The sequence below is a fragment of the Natrix helvetica genome (genome assembly GCF_964273705.1).
Source record: "Natrix helvetica genome assembly, chromosome: 7".
Lineage (NCBI taxonomy): Eukaryota > Metazoa > Chordata > Lepidosauria > Squamata > Natricidae > Natrix > Natrix helvetica.
This window is the reverse complement of record NC_138558.1, coordinates 39,707,948-39,727,911: the sequence shown is the minus strand read 5'-3', so window position 1 is coordinate 39,727,911 and position 19,964 is coordinate 39,707,948. Positions and strand designations below refer to the sequence as shown.

The 19,964-nt window shown below is 38.7% G+C and overlaps 2 protein-coding genes across 2 annotated transcripts; one reads left to right on the top strand and one right to left on the bottom strand.

Annotated features, from left to right (window-relative positions):
* The first annotated feature begins 2,200 nt into the window (after positions 1-2,200).
* Positions 2,201-8,903, top strand: RPL7L1 (ribosomal protein L7 like 1). The gene is made up of 6 exons (XM_081959372.1): positions 2,201-2,357; positions 2,919-3,027; positions 6,433-6,596; positions 7,589-7,726; positions 8,476-8,585; positions 8,689-8,903. Exons 1-6 carry the CDS (start codon positions 2,305-2,307, stop codon positions 8,895-8,897), a joined length of 783 nt encoding a protein of 260 aa, XP_081815498.1. The 5' UTR covers positions 2,201-2,304; the 3' UTR covers positions 8,898-8,903.
* A 4,571-nt stretch (positions 8,904-13,474) lies between these two features.
* On the bottom strand, positions 13,475-19,955 carry MAD2L1 (mitotic arrest deficient 2 like 1). The gene is made up of 5 exons (XM_081959992.1): positions 19,653-19,955; positions 17,598-17,744; positions 15,060-15,180; positions 14,341-14,444; positions 13,475-13,884 (listed from the first exon to the last, which is right to left on the bottom strand). Exons 1-5 carry the CDS (start codon positions 19,723-19,725, stop codon positions 13,712-13,714), a joined length of 618 nt encoding a protein of 205 aa, XP_081816118.1. The 5' UTR covers positions 19,726-19,955; the 3' UTR covers positions 13,475-13,711.
* Positions 19,956-19,964: the final 9 nt, after the last annotated feature.

Sequence of the window (19,964 nt, the reverse complement as noted above, 5' to 3'; positions counted from 1 at the left end):
AATAATTGTTTAGTTTTTATTCCTACTCAGAGGACAATTTTAGAATGATTTGTCTGTGGCATTGAAGACGATATTTGGTATGCAAGCCTATGCACAATTACTCAGAAGTAATTCCCACTCTATGAATTTATGTAGTCATTAAGTGAAATATCATGTGACCTTAGTAGGCTTACAACTTCACACTGTGGTAATTAAGGAAATCACAGCGAGTTGTTAAGTAAGATATCCTGTGACCATGAGTTATGATTTTACTGTTTGTTTCTCCATTGACTCTGCTTTTTGGAAGCTCTGTGAAGGTTGCAAATAGTGATAACATGACAATAGAATGTTGCAATGCTTGTACAAGTACTGGAATTAATTATACCAGACATGTCACTAGAAGGAAAAGTCACAAAACTCCATTTCATTTATTTTGGCCATAATTCCAAGGGGAATTCACTGGAGAAAGCAATTAGGCTGAAAGTTAGCTGTAAAAGGAAACCAGGCCGCCAAAGCTGGTACCAGCCAGAGCAGAGAAAGACTCAAAGAAGCAGGGCAAGATCGGAAGAATGTGGATTAGGCAGCATCACCACCAGATGGATTCATAACTGGCTGACCAACCGCACTCAACGTGTAGTCCTCAATGGAACTGCATCTACATCTTGGCTTCTAGGTGCTCGCTAAGAAAGGTTTTGAAATGACCATCAGATCATTAGTATTTCTTATACAGTAATTAACATGCTCTGATGCTAAGGAATTCTGCTACCCCTCCCCACCTGAAAAGAACTCTGTTCCAACTGCCAGTTTCCTTATATTAACAAGTTCTGATGCTAAGGAGTTAGACATTCTACTTCCCCTCCCCAACTGAAAAGAACTCTGTTCCAACTGCCAATTGCAGTTGCCTCACATTCCGTTACCTCAGTTCAAACTGGCAAACATTCCACTCCTTCACTTAGGAGCAGTCCGGGCGCTTTACAGTACTAAACGTCGGTACCTCATCAAAATGTCTACATCTTCCATCTATGGAACTGCTTCCAGACTCAAGGCAGCAGGAGCGATATTCACTTATGTGTTTGGCCCACCGAGCCAACGGATTGAACCAGAGTGAACTGGATTTCTCCTGCATTGCCCAATCACATAGTTTCATCGTGAAGCACAAGTATCCAGCTAGTTTTTGATAAGCAACTAGGACAGAATGCCAGGCAATCAGCTTGCGAGAAGTGGAGAAAGAAGCTGAAATGTGGAAATGGTTTTCTTATGTCAGTTTCATTTTCAGATAATTTACTTAAAGGGATCTAGGAACTTAAGACTGCTGTGAGGACAAAACTTTCTGATAGAAAAAAGACAAGAAATAACAAAACAACTCCACTTCAAATGTATGTTTGTTATATACTTTATTAGAGAAATCTAACTTTTTGATTTCAGAAGTCCTCTCTCCCTACCATCCTTTTCTGAAAATTTTGCTGAATTAAAAAAAAAATCAGAAACTGGAAAAAAAAACTTCACAATTTTAAGCAGTTGTAACTGGAGATGTGTCCTGTCTCTGCAAAAACAAACAACCCCAATGTTTCTTATACTCTACCTTCATTTATTCTTCATATTAAAAGAAAACAAATCTAGTATTCACAATGAAATCAATGAAACACAAAGCATATGCAGTCGTGTCGCCTTATTGGAACAGGCAGTTTAAGTGTAGAATGAGCCGTTATCTTTGCAAATTAATTGTCATCTCTTTGGGATGCGCATTACTAACATTGAAGGCTGGACATAAAAAATTTCCTACGCACTCATGGCTATTTTAGCACCGATATTGCGTTTTCGAAGTTCCGGAAACCTTGAAAACAAAACAAACCTCGACATAAGCCCCGCACTAAAATTCTAAGTGGTTCTACACTTTCTCCGTCTTACTTCCTACCCGATCTTGTTGAGTGGCTTCAAGACAAAACACTTAAATTCGATCTTATCTAATCTAGACTAACTCTAGATCTTCCGGTTCATTCAGGGGGAATCACCTGGATTTTTACAACCCAGATGTGGGAGGCTTATTCTTTCTCAGCGGGTTTCTATGGGAAAACGCCACTTTCTGCCTCCACCTCCCAGTTTTCAAAGCTATCCAGAAAACCACCTTTCCGCAATGATACCAGTTAATTTTTTAAAAAAAAACTGCTATAAATTGCATATAAAACTTGTTATAAACCTGCTACGTTTTAAACCAAAAAAAGAACCAACCTAACGTTTCTTTCGAAGCCGAGGTTTCATAATAGAGACGCTTTACGACTCCCAATACCAATCATTTCCTCCCATTTTGCGGCAGTCAGCTTGCGCATGCGCGGTGCCCTTAGCGAGGATCCTGGGGAAGGAGGCATGGCGGAGCTCGAGTGAGTGTTGAGACATAGGAAAATCTACTTCCATCTCCAGATAGGTCGCAGTTTTAGAAAGTTTGTGGGGCTGTATATTCATAAAGAGAGGCTAAAGGAAAAGGGTGGGCACGTTTTCGCTGAATCGGTAGAGTAAGATCGTTGCGAAAGCCTTGATTTCTTAGAAGCTGTACCTGGATGGGACAGGAACGTTTAATGGACCAAGATTTTGAGAGAGGGGGCTTAATTCGGGTCAGGCCGGAAGGAGAAGCAGAGTAAAGTTGTTTGACTTAAAATGCTGGCTTCTTCAGAGACAAAAGCAGTAGATAAAACTGTGAAAAATCGGGTCAAAGAAGTATGCGGGTCCAGATGCATTTTACCATAAATTTAGATAGGAAACGGCACCTTCCCTCCCAAAGGAGAGTTTAAATGTGGTCTCTCTCATAATATGTATGCCCCCAGTGGGACTATCAGGGGTTCTGGCTAAGTATAAAGGTCTGATAACAATTGGTGGGTGTAAAATAGCTTTCTTTAAATACAAATGTACTGACTTATACTAAATAATGGTTGCTTTTTCTTTAGGCCTCCAAAGAAGATTCCTTTGGTACCGGAAAACATCCTAAAGAAAAGAAAAGTCTATCAGGCAATCAAGGCCACCCAGGCAAAGCAAGCCCTACTTGACAAGAGAAAGGTAGGGCTCACCTAAAGTAGGGCAAACCATGTTATAAGATCGGTAATATCAAGAGCCTGGATTGCTTTGGGCAGAAATATTCTTCCAGGATTGTTTGGGACTGGGAGATTAAGGAGAAGCAAATACCAGAGGATTTTCTTTTTAAAAAAAAAATCAAATTTAAAACAGATGCAATATGATTAAATATCTAAGTTGTATCATGCTTTCTTTTCAGTTGGTTCACAGGTATTGATGTCATATCTGATATGTTCTGTGGTTTGTCTTCACATTTTATGATTCCTTCTCCAAGAATAGGTAGTGTCTCCTCATTGTCTCTTGCAGGTTGATGCTTACATTTCACAAAACTTCCCTTCCACTTTTCATGTTCATTATTTATAAAAACCTAGTTATAATATTCTTCATGTAGTTGTAGGACTCATGGTAGCTTACTGAGATCTAATTTGTTATAGTAGACTAGAACTGGGAGACTCTAGTCCTCACTTTGGAATGAAAGCTTGCCACTCACTCTTCTTTCAGCCCAATTCACTGTGTTGTGGTAGTGATGACTGAGAAAGGAGTATTAGGTATGTATGCTACCTTGAGTTGATTAAAATAAAAGGCAGGTCAAAATAAAAATCAATGCATAAATACTGTGCATACTGTGCAATACAGCATACTGTACTGTTATACCTAAGTGGTGAATTTCATAAACATAAAAACTTTTTAAATATGTTAATTTTGCTATAACAAAACTTTTGTTTCATTAAAAACCTGACTTGTTTTTCACTTGGCCCCATTGTAATTACTCCTTTATCCCTTATCTAACTAACTCTTAACCCTTAGATCACTATCATTGGAAGCTTTTTAAAACACTTAAGGGTAAAGTTTTCCCCGCACATGCTTGCTAGTCATTTCTGGCTTTAGGGGGGAGGGTGCTCATCTCCGTTTTTATGAAGAGCCAGCACTGTCCGAAGTCTTCTCCATGGTCATGTGGCCAGCATGACTAAACACCAAAAGCGCACGGAGCACTGTTACCTTCCTACCAAGGTGGTCCCTATTTTTCTACTTGCATTTTTTACGTGCTTTTGAGGTTGGCAGAAACTGTGCCAAGTAATGGGAGCTCACTCCGTTATGCAGCACTAGGGATTCGAACCTCTGAATTGCTGACCTTCTGATCTACAAGCTCAGCGTCAGCCACTGAACAAACGCGTCACTTTTGATTTCCGGTTCCGGCGGCGGCGGCGACGGGCAGCTCTTTGCCCGCTCCGGCTCCCCGGTGGGCTTCCCCACTCCTTGGGGGGCACAGGACACCCCGCAGAGGGGTCCTGCCGGAGGGGCGGCATCGCGGAGGTCTCCTGCAGCGGCGGCAGCCGGCGGGGGCTCTCTCGCGCGCCCAAGGCACCGGGGAGCAAGCTCGGAGGGCGCATCGCGTTTCCACGCCTCGCGCCTCGCTACAAGCCGACTGGAGAATGCTACAATTGAAGGAAGCAGCTGCGGTGCGGTGAGGTTGCCTCTCTCTTCATCCCTTACTTTGCATGAAGATTTGATTCAGCTTTTAAAACTTTAAAACAACTTTCGGAGCATTTTGGAGGTGCGGCTGGAGGGAGGGGGGTTTCCCCCCCCCCCTTGGACAAGCGGCAAGAAACAATTTTGCTCTCAGCCCCCGGGGAAGGAGGAGGGGGGAGAGCCAACGAATGAAGCCTCACTTAGGCTGAGATGATTTTCTTTTCAATTTAATTTTACATATTACAATGATTTGAGGACTTTTGGAACTTTCTAAAACTTTGTTACGCCTCTGTGCCCAAAACTGGCAGGGCAAGATGGCACACTTCCGTTGTCTTTATGAACTCTGAAACCTGACTCCACCTTTAAAATTCAGGCTTCCGGTCTTTGTCTCCGTGTCTCCCAGAGGAACCTCTTGTGGATTGGTATTTTTTTAACCTTCTAGGGGAAATTTTCTATCTATTGCCAGACTTATTGGAGAGATTCTCTTCTGCCTGGTTATTCTGCTCCCGGATTCACCTGGCTACCCTTCTTTTCTAATTGCTTACTTTATATTTGGACTGAACTTTTAACGTTATAAAGGATGGCATCTAAAAGACCCCCTCCTGGAAAACCTGGCTTTGCCACTTCTGCTCCAACATCCGCAACATCCAGTCCAGCCACACAGTCAAAGATAACAGAACTGATGCACCATAAGACTACAGAGATGGACTTTCAACAAATGCTTCAACAAATTCTACAGGGCCAGGAGGAAATCAAGAAACAGTTAAGGGAAATGAAAGATGAAATTAAAGAAAATCAAGCCCAAATATATAAGAACTCACAAAGACTGAATCTTGTGGAAGGCGGGGTGGAGGAGGTGAGGGGGGGGGTGGAAGCCGTGCAGAAAGGGAACAAAGATCTTGACATCCAACAGATGAAATTAGAATTTGAGAGAATGTCCTATTATCTTAGATTTCAAAATGTTATAGAAGAAGATGGGGAAAATATAAGGGACATCATGACAAACATTCTGGCTGACTATACACACAAAGAAAAACAACAGATGGGGTGGGATATAGATCTGGTTTATAGAGTGAACTCAGCTTATGCTAGAACACACAATTTACCCAGGGAGGTTCACATTAAATTCCTTAGAAAAACCACAAGAGATGAAATTCTGGGTGTACAAAGGGGGCAAGCATTGACATATCATGATATGGAGATAACCATTCTGAAGCAGATCCCTAAGAAGATTAGAGAAAAAAGAAAAAATTATTCGCAATTAGCGAATAAATTATACCAGAAAGGGGTGTGGTTTAGATGGTTGATGCCTGAAGGTATGCTGATATTCTGGGAGGAGACAAGAATCAGAATTAACTCACCCATAGAGGCGCAGGCCTTTATGGAAAAAAATAAAACACTCCTAGAGAAACCACCAGACACTACAACGGACACGCAGGACACGGGAGGGGCCAGAGCTCTGCCAGTGGAGGGAGATGGGGCAATAGCAAGAAGACTCAGATCACAGAAATAAATATGAAAATCATATTATTATAAATTGACCGAAAGTGAAAATGGAATTATATTTGGATTTTATATTGTAATGTTTAATTTGATTGAATTTAATAATAGAACTAATATGCTGATTATAATCAATTATATACTAATGCATTATATATAAATGTACGCTATGGGTATGGAGGGAGGGGGGCCTCACACACTTTGCAACTGCCAAAATTTGTATACCTGTCCATTTACCCTTTTCCCTATAAATTTTGAAAAACCAATAAAACTTTATTACAAAAAAAAAAAAAAAAAAAAAAAAAAAAAAACGCGTCACTTTAAAACACATAGTTCTCATTAAAATTGCAGTATATAAATAGCAATGTAGTGATTTAAGTAGGTGTATTTTTTAAAAAACTTGTTTTTCTCTTTTAACAGCATCAGACTGGAAAACAGATCAGATTCAAACGCCTTGAAGTTTTTTTGAGAGACTCTCAGAGAAAACACAGAGATGATGTCCGTCTGCGGCGCATGGAACATAAGCCTGGACAGATGACAATGCCTGATGGACACAAACTGGCATTTGCTGTACGGATTGCAGTGTAAGGAACACTTCATTCTCTATGATTATTTTAATAGGAGTTTGCTCCTGCTGCTTCTAAATGAATAAAAATAACTCTGAAGTAAGGGTAGCTTGTTCTCACCAATAAGGGATTGTAAATTAATTACCTTAATAGGGTGGCTCCTTCCTGATGAATTGACATACTTGTGGGAAGACTGCCCTCTCTCTCTGATAGTTGGAATTATTAAGAACTGGCAAGGAATTTATTTACAATATTAAAATTACAGATGACTACAATCTATTATATATTTTATTATATCTGGTTTTATGGCTGTAATAAATGATTTGATTTGATCTTGTAAAGTGCAGATCCACTTGCTTACATAAACTTGCTTACATAAACAGCTACTTTTTATAGGTGTACTTAGCTTAGAATAGTGGAGAGCATTCTGGATAATAGAAAACGTAACATGAGTAATACAAAGATAAGCATCTCACCTCCATCTCCAGATTGAGCATCTAAATTGTAGTGCAGCAGTACACATCACAGTGATATTGATAATAATCTTTAGTGCTACCACAGTGATAATTTATAATAATCTTTAGTGATAGCACTAAAGATTATTAACTGGGTACTTGGTATTGAATCCTCAATTCTAAGATTTATACAAGTATTTAAATATAACTTGCTGCTTTTTTTTAACATGAGACCTTTAAATCAAGCCATTTTACACTCAAGTTGATGCTTTCTATGTGTCTTTAATTGCAATTTCTAAAATTCCAGATGACACGGAAATACTTTGAGCTAGAGTCTCAGATCATTGTACGTTAAGAAAAGACTTGACACCTGAAAATAATCTTTGCATGTGTTGTATCAAGACATCTATGTCTGAGAATTAGCTATTGAATTAAAAGGATTTTAGGTTTGCAATAGTATTGTGCACCATTGACAGATATCCGATTTTGTTGTTGTTGTTGGAAAATCCAAGATGCAGATTTGCCTAATGACAATATTTACTTCTGTTGATTTAGAATTAAAGGAGTCAGTTCTCGGGTGCGACTTGTGATACAGAGGCTGAGATTAAGAAAGATTTACAGTGGCACATTTGTTAAATTGACACCAGCTTCATTAAAAATGCTGCAAACAGTGGAGCCTTATGTGGCATGGGGGTTAGTATGTATTTTTTTTTAATTACATAAAAGTATGATTAATGGTGATGCCTAAAATGGATCATAACATAGTTCACAATTTTTCTTCGTTATTTTCCTATATACCGGTGGTAGTTTTGTAAAAATTAAGTTTTTGAATCATGCTGTACCTATGTTATCTTTGGAAAAATATGGGCATCTGGAGGCCAAAAACTGCAAAATAATGAGTGAAATACAATTATAAGATATGAGTGTTTAATGATTATTGCCAAGCAATAAACTGGGATATGTTGTGCAAAGTTTGAAGAAAGTTGCTTTTGTTAGTGTTTTAATAATATAGTGTTTATCTTGGTATTCAAAAACATACTAAGATTATAAATACTATTTTTATTATATATGAATTATTTGCGGTATTGCACATCTTTAAATTTGAATCATGGTAATAAATTGATGGAACAATCCAAATTTTAGAGTATAAGTGTTGTGACATTGGAAGGTTGAAATATTAAGCTGGCCAAAAGAAAATAAGAATGGAGATGATGTGCATGTTTTTGAAAAGGCAATTTAAGATGAAATTTTCACAATTGTTCAGGTTGTTTATAAGATACAAAATGTAATGTCTTAAAAACAAAAGCTAGATAGCAAGAACATATAGTACAGTACTTTCCTTTTTGGATCAGTTTGGACAAATTATTCCATTAAAATATTGTAAATTGTCTTTTGAGTTTTTTGTTATTTCCAAAATTATTACTAGGTTTATATTTACACAGGTATCCCAATCTCAAATCTATTCGAGAGTTGATACTGAAACGAGGCCATGCAAAGATCCAAAATAAAAAGGTGGCTTTGACAGATAATGTTCTGATAGAGGAACATCTAGGTAAGATAACAAATGGCATGGGATGTTGGGACGGTGTTTCTTTGCAATCTGGTGACGATTGAAAGGCATTTCATTTCCAAAACACTTTTTTTTCTGTCCATAGGAAACCATGGAATTATTTGTCTGGAAGATGTTATTCATGAAGTTTACTCTGCTGGAAAGTACTTTAATGAAGTCAATAATTTTTTGTGGCCATTCTGTCTGTCCGTCGCTCGGCATGCAGCCCGTAATAAAATGGGATTCCAGAAAGAGATGGGTAATCCTGGATTTCGAGGCAACGATATTAATCAGCTTGTACGTCTTTTGAACTAGAGCCATGTAAGTACTGCATTGACTTGCCAATTGTTGGGTTCATCAACTTATAGCACTAGAGTGATACATCAAAAATAACCTTCTCAAAAATGATACTGGTCAACCGTTTCTGCCAAAGATACAAATGTGTTTGTGAAGACACCAGAAGTCAAATTAAACAAGTTTTACACCAAATATCCAGATTGTAATCATGTGTGTGGGGACATTGCAACTAAGATAAGTACAAGGACTGACTGTTCAGCATCATTATATATGTCAATTCACTGAACAAGTGATCATTAAATGAGGACTGTATTCTGTTATCCTCACATGTCATGAAGATCCTAATAAATCACAAGCAGGAATAGCATAAGATTCAAGTCAGGGCTATTCAATTATGTCATATTCTGTATAACTCCAATGGTATAAATCCCATAACTGAGGAGCTGTTTGACCCCAATGGGATCTCACTCCAGCTGTGCTGGTAGAAGGGGCTTGCTCGGGACCTTCTTATTCAAGCAATTCCAGCTGGCAGGATCCAGAAGAGCCTTTCTGCTTTGGCTCCCGTCCTGGACATTATACCTCTTGAGGTGAGATCTGCTTCCACCTTTTTGAAAGAGCCTTAAAATCTGGCTCTGCTGATTGACCTGGGTCCCAGATAGGAGTGTGCCAACTCGAGGTGGTTAATGGATTAAATAGAAGATCCTACCTCGCCTCCATTGTATACTCATCTTAACTAATACTGTTAATTGTACTTTTATATCTACTGTTGAAATGTTTTATAATAATGCTTTTTCATTTTGTAAGCCACCAGTCGTGATAGCAAGATGGGTAGCATATAAATTCAGTAAATTATTAAATTATCCAAGTCCCATTCAAATGAAATGTACCCAGTTTTAAAGTTTTGTTCTTAAAGTTTGCAATATTGTGATAAAATTACATCTCATTTGTAACTTCTTTTTAAACTTGCTTTCAGTTCAGTTTTAAAATATTTTCTTAGCATTCCTTGTCAAGAAGTAAATATTTCGATGCTTTTAAAAATGACCTGTACTGTTTTTCAGAAAAATGTTTTCAGAGGAAATTCTGGAAGGCATCCATTTGTACTCCATGATGTACATTCATTTTCCAGAAGCTTCTGAGATAATGTGGCATAGTTATTTCATAATTGGAGGAGGAAAACAAAGGTAATCCAGCAACTAGGCTTCAAGTAATTTGATGTGATCAACAACAGCAAAGTATGATTATGTGTATTGAAAATGGAAAAAGAATTTGTAAAATCTCAGACATGTGAATCATCTACAGATTTTTACTTCCAAATTTATATGTAAAGGACAATGGAGAAACTGAGGGACAATAAGCAATGCAACCTGATATACACAGATTTCCCTACGTGTGTGTAAATACAACTTATCTAAAATTATTTTATAAAAGCAATTGTAAAATATCCTTTTAAGTTAAAGCTTTTGTGCTTGCAGTGAGGTGGCGGCAAACAAATTTAATAAATAAAAGAATGAAATATAGGTACTGAATTCCTTTGGCTCAGTTTATATATAAGTTGAATTAGGGTTGAACACAATAAAGTTTTATTTTGAAACCAGGACAAAACATTGTTTGAGTTTATAAAACAATTATGTCAGTCCTGCTTTGGCAAAACCAAAACAATATGCTTTGGTGATAAGAGATTTTAATATAACAAAATGCAGAAAGGCAAGGCTGGGATATATTGCTCCATTTACCCCAAAAGAGTTTTATTCCTCTCATTTTCTCCTTCAGCGGCTTCTTTCTGCTGATATTTTTGGTTTTTCTCCCTCACATCTTATCTACAACCCACCTCTGTTTTTGTTGAGTGCTTAAAAGGCTTTCTACACGTTTTCCTTTTTAGGATAATTCAAAACAAAAGTATTTTCACATAGGATTCTTATAATCATCAGTACTTCCAAAACTCTATTTCAAATCGGTCTGGACCACTTGTAACTTTCCAGAAACAAAATTCTAACCACCTTTTGCTGTTTATTCCCAAATATTTTTAAAATGTTTTTAAACTTGTGTTTAAAGCTTTTTGTTAAGGATTAAAGGAGAGTCACCTGCACTTTACTGTGGATTCAAAGGCTGTGGATTCAAATGTTCGTAATAACTGAAAAGCAGTTAAACAATTTCTAAACGTTTAGAAAAGGAAGTATGTTCTTTTGAAAGGTGCCAGCCTTGGTTTGAGCAAAAGATGGCTTTCCCTAATCACCCAGAGCTCTAAATTTGTAAAAGACTGCTGTCTCCTCACAAGGAGCAACTATATGGAATACTTGTAGGTGTACTCAAGTTCTTTCCTTGTCCATTGTTTATTCTGCGTAGCCATTTTCAAATTGCCAATTCTTCCCTGAAAATCCAGGGTTTAGTTTTCATATAGCATCTATTTATAAAGTATATTTATACCATTCCAGTTGCAACAATGGACTACCACCTTGAATCTCCCATTTTGTATAGTTGTTTACTTATGCTAAAACTCTTATTTGCCCTATTGCAGTAATCAACATTGGAATATTTATAACATTTTCAAGAGGTAAATTTTTAACTTGCAGGATGTGTTTGTATCCAATATGCAAAATCATAAAAAGTCATTTGAAAAAGAAAGTACACCATCTTTGAGTTCTGTAGTTTTACATATGAGGACATATAAAAATCATCTGGTCCTTTAGCAGTTCTTAAAAGTAGGTAAATACAAGCTCAGATTAAAAACAAGACGACATATACCATGTCATCATTTATTATACAAAAAAAAGCCGAAGTGGATAAGCCATGTGTAAAAAAGCTAAGTACACCTTATGATTCAGTAGTGTGTGTAATCTTTAGCAGCAATAACTTGAGGTAATCATTTTCTGTATGAATTTAACAGTCTCTCACATCATTGTGGAGAAATTTGGCCCACTCTTCTTCACAACATTGCTTCAATTCATTGGGAATGAAAATGTAGACATTTGTTTATGCACTGCTCTCTTGAGGTCTTGCCACAGCATTTCATTTGGGTTGAGGTCTGGACTTGGTTTGGGCCATTGAAACATCTTTTTCAGCCGTTCTGTTGTAGATTTGAGGTCTGCTTGGGATCATGCTGTTATATGTTGAATAAGCTTTAGGTGTCAGACAGATGTTATCACATTTAACTCTAGAATACGTTGGTATTTAGAGGAATTCAGTTGACTCAATGACTGCAAGGAACGCAGGTCCTGTGGCTGCAAAACAAGCCCAAATCATCACCCCACCCCACCCCCAACGGTCACTATGCTTGACAGTTGGTATGAGATGTGTTCTGTTGATATCCCGTGTTTGATTGTCACTGGGCATTATGACCAAACATGTTATCTCTACAAGAGAAATCTTGTGATTTGTTCAGATGCAACTTTTTAAACCTTTGCCATGTTGCCATGCTCTTTATAGAGCGGCGGGCTTTCTCCTGGCAACCCTTCCAAACCAAACATATACTTGGTCAACCTTTTTCTAATTGTACTGTCATAAATGGTAAGATTTAATATGCTGAGAACTCTAGAGTCTGAGATGTAACTTGGATTTTTTTTGCAATTACTCTTGAGTATTGACCTTGAGGTGAATTTGCTGGATTGTCCACTCCTGGGAAGATTGCAACTGTCCTGAATGTTTTCCACTTGTGAGATCTTCCTCACTGTAGAATGATGGACTTTGGATTGTTTGGAAATGCCTTATAACCTTCCCAGATTGATGGGAAGTGACAATTGCTTCTCTTAAGATCATTGGTGATGTATTTTTTGCATTGTGATAACACATACCTCAATGCTGGAGACCAGCACTCTCTTAAAACTTCAGCTTTTATAAAGGTAGTCACACTTGCCGATGATAATCAGTTGATCAAAGACAATTGATTAGCAACAGCTGGCTGCTACATAGCCTCTTCATATCTAAGGAAGTACTGTAGTAAAGGTGTACTTTCACAGATGGTTTCTCCAGTTTTGCTTTCTTTGTGTAAAATAAATGATGGTATTGTGTAATATATCACATGCTGTTCATCTGAGGTTGTATTTACTTCTTTTAACTGCTAAGGACCAGATAATTTTATATGTTCTCATATCTAAAACCATAGAACTAAAATAGTGTGTACTTTTTCACATAACTAGTTCATCTGTAATAGTTTTTTGACTTAAAATAAATACCGTATTTTTCAGAGTATAACATGCACCTTTTCCCCTCAAAAAAGAGGCTAAAAATCTGGGTGTGTCTTATACACTGAATACAGCACTTTTTGCCTCCTGAAAACCCACCCCTTCACCAAAATGGCCGTGCATAGCCTTTAGGAAGCTTTCAGAGGGCTCCTGGGTACTGGGGAGGGCAGAAATAAGCGAAAAACGGGCTGGTTTTTTTTTGTCAATTTTGCCCTCCCCATAGCCGCCAGGAGCACTTTATAAGCCTCTAAAGGCTATGCATGCCCTTTTTTCTAAAAAAAAAAAAAGGGGGGGGTCAATTTTGAGAGGTCTGCAGAGTGCAGAAACTTTTTTAAAAAATTTGCCTCTTCAAAATCTTGGTGCATCTTATATTCTGAAAAATACAGTAACTATTTCACTAATTAAGATAAGACCAAATAAAAACCATATGAATTTATTTTTTACTAAAATGACATTTACATTATACATTCTATTACATGGAAACCACTGACAGAATTCAATTGTAATATTGAAAGGACAGGATTCTAGTCTTGATGTATATTTACAAGATGATGCTTCAGCTCAGAGAACCAAGCTGGTATTTTGAAAAAAATCTTAATTACTGTTGGGTATGGAATCTTACAAAAGGGTACATATACAATGTTATTTACTAAATCACAGCAAGGTGTCCTTTTTGTAGGCCACCATACTGCTAACTTTGTGTATTGTAGTAGTGAAAGAACGAAGGCGGACTTCTTCAGAATTAGTAATGAACTGTGGTCCTGATTCTTCCCACTTTTCTGGAACAGACAGTTCTTTGTCTGTGAATATGAGTAAGTCAAATGCACCTGGAAGAATCACAGATGAATAATTATTTTGCTACATTTACATGCATCTGGAATAAACATTTTAAAAAAAACTATCCATTTCTTGAGTGCAACATACAAGCTTACAGTAACAAAAGAACCAGTCAATTATGACTTGTTTAGCAAACCATAATTAAAAATCCCAATTTATGAGGTGTGACGCCAGTTACATAAATCATGGGAAACCACCAAATTGTAACTCCTGAACTCTTGTCCCTTACCCCTGTGTGGCATCCAGAATTATTTGATTGTAAGCTAGGCAACTATTTAAATATGACAAATATTGCAACTTTAGTCAGCTTCATATTAGTACAGATGGTTTGCAGGCATTTGGTCACAGGACTCATCCTATACAGAATTTTTGTGAAAATTGCAATTAGTGCATGTGAAATGCATCAAAACCAAACTTACATTCCCTCATTAAGCAATATTACTTACAGGTAGTTTCTAACAGAGGAAGGAATGTCACTGTAGCTGTTATTTGTCTGATAATAGATTTGATTTCATCCTGGATAGCTTTCTGAGATTTCTGCCTTGGTGCACTACAATAGCAATTAAAAGTTCTCAGTATAAAAGAAGATAAAATATAAATCAAATAATATTTACCACTAATATTACTAGCTGGCAGGCATAATACACTAACTTCCTAAATGATTAACATGCCAAGATGAGAAGTTAATACAAGCATTACAATCCAATTTTCTGTACTTTTTCCAAATTACCTGATCCATTGGTAGCAATTTTAAGCCTTAAAACTAATAAACTAATATTAAACCTAATAACTGCATATTTTGGCTATAACTTTATGAATTCAATCTTCTATTTCTCTTCTTTGGAACACTTTCGGTGCTATTATGGAGACAAAACAGGTAGTACAACTGATAACAGATGTTAATCTTTGTGAAATAGGTTTGAAATTCTTACTCTGGCAGTAAAACAGACACATACCAAATAATGAACAAGAATGTTCTTGGTTCTCAATTACATGTTGAGTGGGGATCTTTGTAAGACCCGAATAATGCTAGAAACATCATAAAGGAAAGCCTGTGATGAGGGCTGGGCTGGCTATATACTTCAGGAATAACAAGAACTTTTGAATAAGAATGGGGGGGGGGGTGGCGGCTACATTTTCCATTGCTTGAAACAAATATACTTACTTTTCATTTTTGGCAGTTTTGTCACATTCAATGTCAAATTGCCATCTTTCAAGAACTTCGCTGGTTTCCTTACTAGAGATAACTACCACTAGCCGTTGGACAAGGCATTCAAAGAGCCATTCTAAGAAGAGCAAGAAATTAGTTTCCTGAATTCTACAAATGAGAAACTGTCAAATACATGGACACCTTATCTATCACACTTGTATCAACAGACAATTTGTGGCTTATTTAACAAGATTAAATATGCCAAATATGCTTAATATACCAAGTAACAGAGAAAATTCAAAATATATAACGTTCTTATCTATCCCCTGGTGTAGTTGGATCATTCTCCTATATATGTACATAATATTGCCTTGCTTGACTATGTGAGATGAAGGGTTTGGATAAAATTAAGATAAACTGGAACATTTCCCGAGGACAACTGAAAAACATTATACCAGTAGCTATAAGGCAGGTAAGCCTGCTACTTATGTGGTCACACTCTGGAATTCAGAGGCAACTAAATGAGATTCCCTGAGCAGATTCTTCTTGGTCTCAGACCCTAGGGGCCACCTTGATTCTCAATGAGCTCTAGCAAAACAAAAAGGCTGATGAGATGCAGCTAGAGCAATGCAGATAACAAATGCAACCAAACATGACAATGCAACCCATGTTTAGGTATCAGTGATATGCCTGCTCTCTGGAGCCTGCAAATCATGCTAACTTGTTTACGAGTAGTTGAACCCTATTGGGCAAAGAAGCTTTACTTTTTTATTTATATATTATTTGTATATATGTCAAAACCTGAGAAAAGTAATACCGTAATACAAAAATACAGAAAGATAAAAAAAAGTTGAGAAAAATGCATACGCAGAATATACCGTGTTTCCCCAAAAATAAGACAGGGTCTTATTTTCTTTTTACCCACAAAATATGGTTTGGGCCTTATTATGAGGGGTTTATTGTTTTGGGGTTGCCGGGCAGCTGCTCTCTTCCAAGAGGGCTCCCAAAGAGCACAGCCTCGGGGCGAACGGTTGTGTTGCGCTGTCGCAGCACAGAGGTCATGAAGTGACCACGCGCAGGAGCAGCCACCCCGCAAACCCCCTTTCCAGCCAGGCACAGCGCCATTCATTGACCTAGGGGCATCGCCAAGCTGCGTGTGCGCCTGTTCGCCGCCCCATGGCTCTCACGGCTTGGTGCCTTCAAAATGCCAGTGAATGGCGCTCTGCAAGGCTGGAGAGGGGGGTTGCACAAGCAGCTGTTCTGCTTTCGATCGCGCGCTTCCCAGCCTCACGATGCCCTGGCCCAGCTCTCCCTTCAGAGCCAGAGCACCTCCGCTGCCACCGCCATCCCAGCATGGCTTTTTCGGCAACTTCCAAACCAAGTCTTCTAGCAGTGGCCCCTCTGGGCGTACGGTCTATGGTTGTGGGCTAGCTGCCGGCAGAGCGCACAACCATAGAGTGTACGCCCAGAGCAGCCACTGCTGGAAGACTCAGTTTGGAAGTTGCCGAAAAAGCCATGCCGGGATGGAGGTGGCGGCAGTGGAAGTGCTTTGGCTCTGCGGGGAGAGCTGGGCCAGGGCATTGTGAGGCTGAGAGGCATGCAAGCGAGAGCAGAACAGCCGCTCGCGCAACCCCTCTCTCCAGTCATGCAGAGCGCCATTCACTGGCATTTCGAAGGCGCCAAGCTGCGAGAGCCGGGGGCAGACGAACAGGTGCTCACGCGGCTTGGCAATACCCCTATATCACTGAATGGCGCTGTGCCCGGCTGGAAAGGGGGTTTGCTGGGTGGCTGCTCGCGAGCGTGGTCGCTTCATGGCTGCTGTGCTGCTGCGGCAGCGCAACACAACCATTGTGTTGGACTTACTTTCTGAGTAGGTCGTATTTTGGGGGAAACAGTATATGTGTATGTGTATACGTCTGTGTGTGTGTATATAGTACATATATATACATATACATATATTTGTGTTGTATTTGTACTGATAAATAAATAAAGGGAGACTAGGATAGATATTTAGGCATACCAGGGGTTGTAACACAAATATATATACATATATATATATACACACACACACACACACAGTAAATGTATATACAGTATATAGTGTGTGTGTGTGTGTGTGTGTGTGTGTGTGTGTGTGTAGAGAGAATGGATGGATGCAGTTACAGTGGCAATGAGAGCACAGTTGGAGCAGCTGAACAGGTTAAAGCAGATTATGAAAAATGTATCATTTCTAATAGTCGACAATAGCTTTATGGCACATGATTTACTGAAGTAAAATGTGAGCAGATAAATTGGTAGCAAAATTTGAGTAAATATAAAAGTGCTGCAAAGCAAAAGCACATCTAGTATTGAATAGATACACTACCATTTAACATCACAATGATATTATATGGGAAATGCAGTAATCAATTTAAATGACCATTAAAAAATCAGCATGTAACTGTTAATTCATTGTGTCTTCCTTTCCTTTGGTATTATGCCTATAAGATTACAACTTTGTATAAACATTGCAAAGCATCTAAATACTTTGATCCTTGATTAAACAAAGTATACCTTTCAGTTGTCCTACAACATTGTTCAGATAATTTTTAAGTTCAGAGTCTGCAGTAACAAGCATGGTAAGACCATATTTTTGAACACGTGTAAATGTTTCAGCAGGATATATTCCACGTTGATATAAGATACTGTTGATACCATAGGCTGAAAGAAGAAAATATACATACAGTACTGTATCTGATTATCTAAAAAGCAGTATCATAATAGCAATAGCACTTAGACTTATATACCGCTTCACAGTGCTTTACAGCCCTATGTAAACAGTTTACAGTGTCAGCATATTGCCCCCAAACAATCTGGGTCCTCATTTTACTAATCTCGGAAGGATGGAAGGCTGAGTCTACCTTCAGCTGGTCAGGATCAAACTCCTGGCAGTGGGCAGGTTAGCCTGCAATACTGCATTCTGTGCCACCACGGCTCTTTGTCATGTGTTGTTATAATTATTATACCAATTAATATTAGTAAACTCAAAGATATACAATCGGTACATGCTGAAAAAGCTATTTATCTTGGCATTTGAGATCTTCTGTTTACTACTCATAGCCATTGTGTTATGTTGCTTTAATATTTATTTTGTTTGTTATCTAAGCCTTCCCCAAGCTGGCAACTTTAGGTTGTAAACACTGTTTATTATATATGACATGGGACTGGATATCTGAGAGATCACTTAACTCAAAAATTGTTTCTGCCGGTCCAGAATGATCCAGCAGAGTGGGTGTTCTCTAGGTCCTTAATATGAAATGTTGCCATATTGTAGGACTTAGAAATTGTCCCTTCTGTTGCAGCCTCTACCTTATGGAATAACATCCCTCAAAGATAAGAATGTTTCTTGAGTTCCAGGTGGCTTCATGTCTAAGATGGGACTAGAACTCATAGTTTCCTGCTTTCTAGATTAGTGCCTTAACCACTGCACCAGGTATATGATTGCTTTGCTTATACAGGTAGTCCTTGACTTACAAAAGTTCATTTAGTGAACTTTTACAACACTGAAGTTACAACACTGAAAAAAGTGACTTATGACCAGTTTTCAAGCTAACCACCATTGTAGTCACATGATTAAAATTCCAACGCTTGGCAATTGAGTCATATTTCTGATGGTTCCAGTATCCCGAGATCATGTGATCACCTTTTCTCACAAGCAAATGGGGAAGTCAGATTCACTTGACAATCGTGTTACTAAATTAACAACTGCAGCAATTCACTTAACAAATGTAACAAGAAGGATCATAAAATGGGGCAAAACTCACTTCACTATCTCACCTAGCAACGGAAATTTTGGACTCAGTTGTGGTCATAAATCAAGAATTACCTGCATCAAGGTATACTACTGGGACATAAAATGTCAGATTCTGTATATTGCACCAAATCCTAGGACTTTCTTTCTCATCATATCGAACAACCAATTACTGTATTCTGAACAAACCTTAAAGCTGTGCCTTAAACGCAGCCAAGATGCAAACGAGGATTGAGTCTCCCAAACCTCCATTAGATCTGCTCTTCACATTCATTTTAAGTTGAGCATTTCTTGTTTGTTTGTTCGTTTGTTTATTGTATTTATATTTATATATATCTTCCTTACTGAGGCTGAAGTTACTGTCTCCCACGTTTGAGAATAAACTTATACATGGTTAAGAAGTTAACGTCCTTCAAACTGCTTTGAGTCCTCTCCAGGCAAATTTAAACTCTTAGCATTTTGTGCTTGTTCTATAGAGCCAAGCTGGACGCAATTACTGCAAGGATAACTCGCGGCGATGGAAGGAAAACGAGGGAAAAGATAAAAAGAACGAAACGAGTGCAGCACTCTCGCAATGAGCCCCCACTTCATTGCCCCAAAACGCAACTCGGAGTCCTTCCCCTTGCCCCCCCCCCCCGTCTCGGCCGAGCTATCCGGGTGCAAATTCCACCGGGCACAAAAGGTAGAGCACCATTCCTGGGAATAAGCCTCATAAAACAGAAAGAAAGCCGGGGGGATATGGGTCCCTCTCTTCCGACCGAGCTGGCTCACATTCTTAAGCCAGCATTATTTCCGTCCCTACCCGCCCGGTTACTCACAGAAAAACTCCGCCACAGTCTCGGCGCTGCCCCGCAAGGTGATGCCCTGCTCCCGGCTTTGCTGTTTCGCCATTCGGCGTCCGAAACAGTGAAACAGATCTGGGCTGAAACGGAAGCGAAAAAAACAAGCCCTTCTTTACCCTACAGGCCCAGATAGGACACGAGAAGACGTCCCGCCACCTGTTTGAAATGTAGCTCCGCCTCTCTCACTTCTCGCGGGAGTACAAGGCGATTCACGCTACTGCGACCGAGCAGCTGGTGGCGTATGCGCTCCTTTTTGACGTGTCAAGCAAGCAAGGAGATTTCCTCGCC